The sequence below is a fragment of the Perca flavescens genome, chromosome 15 (assembly GCF_004354835.1).
Source record: "Perca flavescens isolate YP-PL-M2 chromosome 15, PFLA_1.0, whole genome shotgun sequence".
NCBI lineage: Eukaryota > Metazoa > Chordata > Actinopteri > Perciformes > Percidae > Perca > Perca flavescens.
In genome coordinates, this window is record NC_041345.1 from 33,190,140 (window position 1) to 33,200,625 (window position 10,486).

The following is a 10,486-nucleotide window of genomic DNA, read 5'->3' on the forward strand; positions in this document are numbered from 1 at the left end:
CTGGCGTCTCCCTTAGAGATAGGGTGAGAAGCTCAGTCATCCGTGAGGAGCTCGGAGTAGAGCCGCTGCTCCTTTGCGTCGAAAGGAGCCAGTTGAGGTGGTTCGGGCATCTGGTAAGGATGCCCCCTGGTAGCCTCCCTAGGGAGGTGTTCCAGGCACGTCCAGCTGGGAGGAGGCCTCGGGGAAGACCCAGGACTAGGTGGAGGGATTATATCTCCAACCTGGCATGGGAACGCCTCGGGATCCCCCAGTTGGAGCTGGTTAATGTTGTTCAGGAAAGGGAAGTTTGGGGTCCCCTGCTGGAGCTGCTCCCCCCGCGACCCGACACCGGATAAGCGGACGAAAATGGATGGATGGATGGATGGATGGATATCACTGGATTAGTGATACTGATACTGGTTATACAGGAGACTATCACTGGATTAGTGATACTGATACTGGATGTACAGGAGACTATCACTGGATTAGTGATACTGATACTCGTTGTACAGAAGACTATCTCTGTATTACTGTGATACTGATAGTGGTAAGTGTGCTCACCATGGCAAGAGGCGGAGGCAGTGGTTTGGTTTTAGATTGGGCGCTGGCCTTTACGCTGACAGATACTCCATCCTTGTTGATTTTGATGACTGGCACCCCAGTGAGCTGAACTTCAACAGGACCCTTCAGTTGTTATAAAGACGGCATCATGAAGAGACACAAAATAATGTGTTCAAATATGGATTATTGGAGACCAACTGAAACATACTTTGTTATAGAAACAGTTTGTGGTGTTTCTGCTCACCTTAGGCAATCCCAACTTTTTCAGCAAAGAATTAACAATCAAATTAATCTGTTAAGGGGAGAAGAGAGGAGGTGGTGAGAGGAAGAGCATCTTTCTTCTGCAATATCTTTCTAACCGGTCTGTCTATCTCACTGATCGGTACCGTTGTTTCACCGCTGCTGCCTGCAGTGTTCTCCCTTAATACTGACAGTCACTTAGACACAAAGTTACCTTTAAGGAGGTGTCAGGTGTTTTTCAGCTGTTCTTACCTGTGGAACGGTCAGTTCAAAAGGCCCGTGGTCATAGAGCGCCTGGCCGGCGCTTTTAAACAGGTCTTCAGAGACGCCAACGTAAGCCATCCGGTTACTATCTTTATCTTTGAACACCGGCACTACACCTGCTGCTGGTAAAGCAGGCCTTGTGTCACCGTAGTACACCACACCCTGAAACACAGACAAGAAAGTAGCAGAATATGGAAATACTCAAGTGAAAGACACATTTTACACAGAAACCTTGCACACTGAGTCCGATGCATGTCGGAAAACATTCTTATTTTGTGCTATAGCCTAATTATATTTTGTATAATTTCTGAGCACGGGGGACTCGTTCACTGCCATGGCTAGCAGTTTTAGGTTGGGCATCAGCAGTGTAGGGAAGATTGTGAGGGAGACCTGTGACCAGATCTGGACACTTACATGCCAACTCCAACAGAGGACATCTGGAAACAGACGGCGAATATTTCGGACTCAGTGTGCAAGGACCTTTACTGTGAACAGTTTTATAGAATGGAAGTGTGGTAGAATGCAAAACTGAGTTTCTTTTCATAGTTGAATTACAACAGTTCGGTGGGTAAAATAGGCATACATAGAACCTCAAAGTCCCATTGACACCTGTTTCCTCTGCAAATCTCACAATTTGGAACTGCCGCTGAAAACGGGTGAATCCCAACGAAGCTAATAGTTGACATCAACTCAGTGGCTGTACCTTAATTGGCTCTGGTCTGTACCTTTGTCATGCCCTAAAATGTACATGCAGACCACTGGTCTGAGACCAGCTGGTGACTAAATGTACGTCGCTAGATCTCACACACTAGTTTAGCTGCGAGCTGCTCTGTGTACTTTCACGGGAATTAGAAAGAAGAAAGTTTGGAAGTTTTTTCAAGGATATTGAAAATGAACCACGGTCATGAATTGTTTTCCCAACATGGATCCTCGGGAAGAAGGGGCTTTGGAGCCACCAGGACGAGACATGAGAAGAACATAGTAGTTACAACTCTGTCTGTGTGCCTGTGGAGATGAGACACTGAACTAACTGGAAGTGGAGGTTTTTTATGTCCCAAGGTTAACGTTACAGCAACACTAGTGGTTGTAATGAAAATGACGAAACTTTGCATTGGTGCGTGTGTGTGTGTGTGTGTGTGTGTGTGTGTGTGTGTGTGTGTGTGTGTGTGGGCGAAACACTGAGGATGACTAAACTGTAACTAAGCTGTGTCTCTGGTGCTTTGTACAGTTAAATTAGTTGATAAGTTTATGTGTCGGAGCAGAAATTAAATTTGAAGCCAGCCGGGGATATTTTCTCGTGCCTCGGCTGCTCCAGCCATTCCTGCTCCGGTGGCGGCGCTGCCTGCGGCCGCTGTCCAGCCGCATGTTTGGAAGTCTATCGGTAACGTTAACAGACAGTAAGTGAGTGTAATTATGGAAAGCTAAAAAATCAAAGGGAAAGGTGGCGCTGAGAAGGCCAGACTTAAAAGTAAAAAAAGGGATTGTGTTGCTGCAAGAGTGTATGGCTGCAGCCTGGAGATCTCCCGTCTCATGCACTCCCGTCTCATGCCTCCCATCCAGAGATGTTCACAAGTCATTTGGGCTGTCCGAATCTGCAGACTCTTTTATAACTGCTTTATATGCACTGGCTGAAGATTGTGAGTATGGGGCACTGCGCGACGAACTGTTGAGAGACAGGATCGTAGTAGGCATCAGAGACAATGTGCTTTCACAGAAAATGTAGATGGAAAGCAGGCTGGATCTGACAAAAGCCATTAATATGGTCAGACAAGCAGAGGACATTAAATGGCAACAAACAGATCTGAGAGGAGACGCCACACATGCTACTAAAACTACAGTGGATGCAGTGCACACTAGGAAAGCAAAACAGCAAGCCTTGAAAAATAAAAGACAGCCAGCTAAACAGCACAAAGACAAGCACGAAGCACAAGCAGGAGCAGAGCTTAAGTCATGCCCTAAATGTGGTCATTCGCATGCAAAATTCCAGTGCTCAGCAACAGACTGCCAAAAGACTGCCACAACTGTGGTAAGAGAGGGCATTATGGCAAAGTGTGCAAGTCTACCAAGAGTGTGAGTGCTGTCACGGAAGATGACGACATATTCCTGGGAACCATTGATGCAGGAGAGGATGCATGGACAGTTGACTTACAAGTAAGGCATACTAATGTGAGATTGATACAGGAGCTGACGTTACTGTCATACCAGAGCAGGTGTACAGACAGATATGCAGTGGCACGTATACATATACGTGGCCGTATACAACCTCACCCCAGGTAAAAATAAATGTGGTGATAAATGCACCTCAGTTAGCCTCAGACTGGTAGCCAGAGTAGATAGCATAGACTTGGACTCTGTAAAACATCAATACCCAAAGCTGTGCAGCGGGTTAGGTTTAGTACAGCAGCAGTACACAATTAAGCTCAGACCTGATGTCTTTGAAAGTGCCTCGTTGTGTCCCACTGCCATTGATGTGGAAAGAACAGCAGGAACTCCAGCGCATGGAGCAGCTAGGAGTCATCAACCGGATCGAGCAGCCGACAGAGTGGTGCTCTGGCATGGTGGTCGCACCAAAGAAATCTAAGGATAAAATCCGGATCTGTGTCGACCTCTCTCCCTCAATGAAGCGGTGAGCAGGGAAAAGTTCATCCTCCCGCTGTGGACCAGATGCTAGGCATGCTATCTGGAGCAAAGATATTCACAAAACTGTGCCCATTACACCACTTTTATCACCTCATTCGGGCGCTACTTCTTCAACCACTTACCATTTGGTATTGCCACTGCTCCAGAGCATTTTCAAAACCGGATGGTGACGAAAGTGACGGAAGGCTTAGAAGGAGTCGTCTGCCACATCGACGACGCCCTTATTTGGGGTTCCACACAGGCAGAGCACGACACAGTCCTGCAGAGGGCACAGGCGGTTGGCATCACACTGAACACAGCCAAGTGTGAGTTCAGCAAAACCAAGGTGAAATTTCTTGGATACATCATCTCAGCAGATGGGATAAGCCCGGATCCAGAGAAGAGACATGCCGTGCCTTGAGATGGATCCGCTACACCAGTGTTTCCCAACCTTTTTTCCTTGGCGCCCCCCCTACTCATGTCTAAGAAAACCTGAGCCCCCCTCAGAAACCGAAGTTGAGGTAACTCTTGAGATAGAGCCTTACTTTCTTTTTGCCAGATAACCAGATAAAGACTCGCGCCCCCCCTGTGATCTTTGCCACCCCCCCTGGGGGTGCCCGGACCCCAGGTTAGGAACTACTGCGCTACACATCAGTGAGCTCAAGAGCTTTCTGGGCATGGTGAATCAACTAGGCAAGTTTGTGCCCAACCTGGCTGAAAAGGATAAAGCTCTCAGAGACCTGCAAAAAATAACCTGTGGTATTGGGGGCCTGAGCAGCAGAAGGCATTCACCAGCCTCAAACAAGAGTTAGCGTCCACTCCAGTCCTGCAGTTGTATGACCCAAACAAAGAACTGAAAATCTCGGCCGATGCCTCGTCATATGGGCTAGGTAGTGTACTTCTGCAGAAATGCCAGGGGACCTGGGTGCCAGTGGCATATGCGTCCAGGGCACTCACAAGCACGGAGCAGCGCTATGCTCAGGTGGAGAAAGAGGCGCTGGCCCTGACCTGGGCATGTGAAAGATTCAGAGACTTCATCATCAGTCTCCATTTTGAGCTGGAGACAGACCACAAACCCCTTGTGAGCCTGCTGTGTGGACAAGCGCTGGATTCCCTCCCACCTATAATACAGAGATTCAGGATGAGACTCATGAGATACACAATCATGCACGTCCCTGGGAAAAGCCTCACTACAGCAGATACACTGTCTCGGTGGCTTGAAGGGTGGCGTGACTGATGGAGATGGCTTGATGGAGGAAACAAACATATATGTGGACTGTGTAATGGCAAACTTACCAGCAAGCGAGGCTTACCTGTCCGAGCTGCGGAAACAGCTGGGTACAGACAGCGTGTGCGCCGGGCAGCATGGTGGCCCAATGGTTAGTACTGTGGCATCACAGCAAGAAGATTCTGGGTTCGAATCCAGATGGTTCCGGGCCTTTCTGTGTGGAGTTTGCATGTTCTCCCCATGTTTGCGTGGGTTTCCGCCGGGTGCTCCGGTTCCCCCCCCCATCAAAAACATGTACTAGGTTCTTCAGTCAGTTCCCTTGATCAAGGCACTGGCTCAGATCTGTAGTTGGTCCCCGGGTGCTGTGATTGGCTGCCCACTGCTCCCTTGAGGGATGGGTTAAATGCAGAGAATGAATTTTGCTACATGTATGTGACAATAAAGTACCTTTTAAAAAAAGAAGTGATGAAGTACTGTATTGAGGGCTGGCCAGATCACAGCAGACTGGATGTGCTAGTGAAACCCTACTGGACGGAAAGAGCTGTTCTCAGCACTCACAATGGACTGTTATTGCAGGGTACTAGGCTAGTTATCCCTTCAGTAATGAGGAATAGAGTGCTAGAGAAAATTCATGAAGGGACCAGGGCACAGTCAAATGCCGGGAACGAGCCAAGCAATCTGTGTGGTGCCCTGGGCTAAGTAGCCAAATAGGAGAGCTGGTGTTGAAATGCATGGCATGCGTTAAAGAACGTGCCAGTGTGACTGAGCCTCTTATGCCTTCCAAGCTACCTGATAGGCCATGGCAGAAGCTAGGGGTTGATTTGTTTACATTGAAAAACAAAGACTACTTGCTTGTTGTGGACTACTTTTCCAGGTATGTGGATGTGGTAAAGCACCTCAAGTCAATGTTCACCAGGAACGACATACCGGAGATTCTAGTCACAGACAACGGGCCTCAGTTTGCGGGGGCTCACAAGAAAGCTTTCGCCACAGAGTATGAATTTGAGCATGCAATGAGCAGCCCCAGATACCCTCAAAGCAACGGCGAGGCCGAGCGTGCTGTCCAAACCATCAAAACCTGCTGAAGAAAGCAACTGACCCCTACCATGTGCTGCTGGCTTACAGGAGCACTCCTTTGAGCAATGGCTTCAGTGCAGCCCAGCTGCTTATGGGGCGCTGCCTGTGCACAACAGTGCCAGCTTTCCCGGCAGTGTTGGAGCCAGTCATCATGAATCCTGTTTTGCGTTAACAGTCAAGGGTGACTACTGTGTGTTCGTTCGCAGCTTAAAGGGCCTCAAAGTGTTCATATTCGTTACTGCAATCTGGTCTCAATAGAGTTCACAGGAAAGAAGAGTGTTAAATAAACACTAAAAAAATGTGTTATAGTAGACCAAATGTTTCACAGTGATACAAAAGTGAGATTATGCAACCTGGTGATAAATATGTAGGTCACAGTCTATTGCTTTTCAGAAAGGGAGATGTGGTGTGATCTATAATATTGTGACACGGCACCAGGGGGCAGTACGAGGCTATTGGAGGGTTGTGTAGCAGTTTAGTTGGTGAGAGAACAATGAAGTAAGCCGTGTGAATCTACCCTGCTACATCTTTATTCCTTATTTTAAGAACCCAACACGACAGTCTGAAGTCTTTGAGCTTGAGTCCAAGTCAAGTCTCAAGTCTTTAAGGGGCAAGTTCAAGTCAAGTCTCAAGTCTTTGAGGGGCAAGTTCAAGTCAAGTCTCAAGTCTCCATCTCAATCTGATCTCCATCCCTAACACTGTATTGTTAAATCTTATGAATTCAAAGCATTTCCTGTAGCTACCATCCATACAGTAGGGATGGCTGACGCGAAACTGACGTTCCAAGCTTTGTCGAGATCCCGGCGCAGAGTTTGAAACACTGATCCGAAGCGTGATTCAAAACACCCATGTCATGTGACTATGGCTAAATGAAGCTTCGGAGTGTTTCACAAGTGTTTCGACAGGTTGCATGGTCCGCCGAATCAGCGTTTGATTGACAGGGTCTGGAACAGACCACACAATCGCACATCTGTATAAAGTGAAGTTAATACATCTTGACCTCTTGGGTTTTTGTGACAGGAGTTTGATTTTCAGATAGTGTATTTTTGGTGAAATAGTGACATTTATAGTGCGATTTGTTTAGTTATATTTAGGCTTACATTTAAATTTACACATTGACTGATAGGCTAGAGACAGACAGAGTATACATACAGTGACAAATTAATAGATAGATAGATAGATAGATAGATAGATAGATAGATAGATAGATAGATAGATAGATAGATAGATAGATAGATAAAAATGGAAGCTCCGTTTTCATTTTCATTCAGAGCCACAAATGTCAACATCAGGCCCATCATAATCAACATCGACACCAGTAGAAACACAGGACAGTTTATGGGAAAGTTTTGATGATAGTATCCGTGAAACCAAGATGATACACAATGCTACAGCTGATGCCACAGTGGAAGTGAAAAATACCTCCACTCTGCGTTTTTGCCCAGAACTCATGATCCCCTAACTTACTGGAGAGAGCAGTAATCTTTCCTCATTTGTGTGCCCTTGCTAAAAAATATCTTTGCATGCCAGCAACATGTGAGAGAATTTTTTAAAAGGCTGGAGAAATTATGGGTAAAAAGTCCTTCCACAGCAGAGAAATTAATATTTTGGAATAAAAATCTATAAAAAAGTGAGACAATGTGGCTTGATTTTTTATTAATATTCATTTTTCATGACCAAAATAACAAGCCTTACAAGCTTCACATATTACAAAAATACAATCATAATTTTTTTTTTTTAATGGCTCGTTGTCAAGGTTGTTTCAGATGAACACCTGCAAGTGACCACTAGGTGTCATCGTTGAGACGGGTCTCGGATTGTTTCGAAGCCTCGACACAATATGGCACATTTGCTTCAACTGTTTCATTGTTTCACGAAGCCTTGATCAGCCCACCACTACCATACAGTACAGTATCAAAATCAGTTGTAGGATAACTTTATCCTGCCACTGTTACTGTGCTGTGTGCCCCCCCCCCGTGCCTTTTTGCTCTGCAGCTTTATTCGTTGTAAACCAACCAATCAGCGCCAAGAGCTCATCTAAATATTCATGAGCATACTATATAAGGGAGAAAACCTCTTGTTTCATTCTAGGGCTATTTAACAGGGTTGCATTAGGGCGCATAGAACAGCACCCGGGCTCAACCAATGTTACATACCCCATTAGGAGACCTTAAGGAACAATGTGAAATACCCTATAGAATCATTCTATCACCCCTTTAACATGTCTGTCTCTTACTGTGAAAGGCACGTCGAGGCTGTTGGACGTCACCGTGACGTTTCCGCTCAGAGAGTAGTCAAGGTTGATTTTGTGGTCTTCGCTCAAAGTCCTCGTCATGGCGACGCCCGCCAACATGGTGTTTACATTAGGGACAAGATTTCTAATAGCAGGACAGAACTGCAGACAGACAGACAGACATGTTGGTATACACAGTCTGCACCTAAACCTGCAGGTTCAGGACTCATTGACCCGGTTGGGTTCTGTTAAAGACTGAAGGAGGAACAAACCTGGGAGGTGAATGCAAACCTTAACGCTGCTGTGAGAGCAGTGTTCACCACAAACCTGAAACACAATGAGAACATCTGATCAATCAATCAATCAATCAATCAATGAAATATGGTTTATCCCCAGAACTAAAGACTCAGCTGATTGGTTGTTTTACCCCAGGTTATCCACACGGATCCTGTCAGCTCGGGTCTTACAGTAGTCATCTCCAGACGGTATTTCGAGACTCAGACGTCCTCCGGTTTGGATCAGTCTCACTCCGATGGTGACGCCAACATTTTGTCCTGTTACGACAGCCGTTCCTCTGAAAACACATCAAACATAACGCAGCCTGCATTCAACTTCATGCAAATGAGGAGTGGAAAACTCAGCGCCTCGTCTCTTAAACCTCGATGACCCTCAAACACCTTCAGTCAGGTTATAAGTGTGGGGGGAGGGGGGAATCTCCACTTTTGAGCAAAATTGAAGTTTGGTTTGTCATAAACTTAATTTTTCAGCATCAATTTATGGTGCAAATGTCTTTATTTATGTAAAGGAAATTATAATAGTTTTTATTTGGGGAGTGGGTGCACTGGCCAGTTTCTATTACTGTAAATCACTTTGTAAAAGGATGGGGAATATATAACTTAAAGGTGCTCTAAGCGATGTTGGGTGATGTCACTTCTTGTTGACGTTTAAAGTATTTTAAAACAAAACGAGACTAGCTCGCCCCCTCCCTCCTCCTCATCCCATCCCCTCCCCTCCCTTCTGTGTTCTAACCCCCAAATATTTGTCCTTGCCGGTTATTGGCTGGAACACTGTTTGTTATGTTTGGTGGTGCAGGTTGGCGCAGTTTGTTGTTGTTGCCGTTTGTGGAGCCTGGGCTGTCTACAGAGAACGTGTTTTTTACAGTGTGTTCAGGGACAGGCAGCTAGCAGATAGTGAGGAGATGTTTTTTACAGTGTGTTCAGGGGACAGGCAGCTAGCAGATAGTGAGGCTATGTTTTTTACAGTGTGTTCAGGGGACAGGCAGCTAGCAGATAGTGAGGAGATGTTTTTTACAGTGTGTTCAGGGGACAGGCAGCTAGCAGATAGTGAGGAGATGTTTTTACAGTGTGTTCAGGGGACAGGCAGCTAGCAGATAGTGAGGAGATGTTTGCTGTATGAGACAAAAAAATGTTATTGCCTAAAAAACGTGTGACATCACTTTGAGCACCTTAACTGATCATTAATTATAACGCAATTGAGGGGTTCCAAGATGGCGACCGTGTAAGGTGTCTTTTCGAAGCGCTGCTGCACGAAATTTATTAAACATGTGGAAAAACAGTAATAACTGAATGTTTAGTATACAACCTACCTGAACTTGGTTTTGTGACGACCTGCAACACCTAAATGCCAGGCCGTGATAGGAAAAGAATGCTCAACACTGGAAAAAAAAGTTCTGAAGTCCGCCAGGTAACGCCTTGATAGCCTCATGTCATGATTATGCTAGCACCATGTCAACAGTAGCAGTCGTGTCAGAAGAATTCCCTCCGTTGCCTGTTACCCCGTGCAAATCCCCTGCTGCAAAAAAGGCCCTTTTTGGAGGAGAAAGTGAACTCTCACAAGATAACTTTGTCGTATCTGCCCTCTATAAACTCATAAATGAACGAGCCGACTCTATTGAAAAGCTGATTAACGAAAATTCGAAAAAAATAGATGGAAATTTATTGAAAATAGAGGGGCTAAAGAAAACGGTGGATTTTGTGTGTGGTGAAATCAGAGATACCCAGACGAAAGTGACAAATGTTGATTCCCGTCTCAAAGAGGAGAAACTCAAAGTGACTAAACTCTTAACCCTTGTCTCTGAGCTGGAGTCTTACTCCAGACGGTGGAATCTGAAGCTTTACGGCATTCACGAGAACCAGAAAGAAAATGTGAAAGAGAAAGTTGTGGAGCTGTGTCAGGTCATTCTCCCAGACGCATTGCTTAAACCTGCTGAGGCCATCGACATTGCACATCGCCTCGGAAACCGAATCAACCCAACACCAAACAGT

General features: G+C 45.8%; 1 protein-coding gene across 2 annotated transcripts in view; it reads right to left on the minus strand.

Annotated features, from left to right (window-relative positions):
* Window positions 1–8,796, minus strand: part of LOC114570118 (uncharacterized) — a 12,937-nt gene extending 4,141 nt beyond the window's left edge. Inside the window, exons 1-6 of one of the 2 annotated variants that reach the window (XM_028600345.1) lie at window positions 8,629–8,796; window positions 8,474–8,528; window positions 8,205–8,363; window positions 1,033–1,206; window positions 785–832; window positions 541–663 (exon numbers count right to left, since the gene is read on the minus strand). In XM_028600345.1, coding sequence (XP_028456146.1) covers window positions 541–663; window positions 785–832; window positions 1,033–1,206; window positions 8,205–8,321 — 462 coding nt within the window. In that variant the 5' untranslated portion in view covers window positions 8,322–8,363; window positions 8,474–8,528; window positions 8,629–8,796. Of the gene's footprint in view, window positions 1–540; window positions 664–784; window positions 833–1,032; window positions 1,207–8,204; window positions 8,529–8,628 lie in introns of both variants that reach the window. The other variant, XM_028600344.1, reaches the window with a different exon arrangement.
* Between the last annotated feature and the right edge of the window lie 1,690 nt (window positions 8,797–10,486).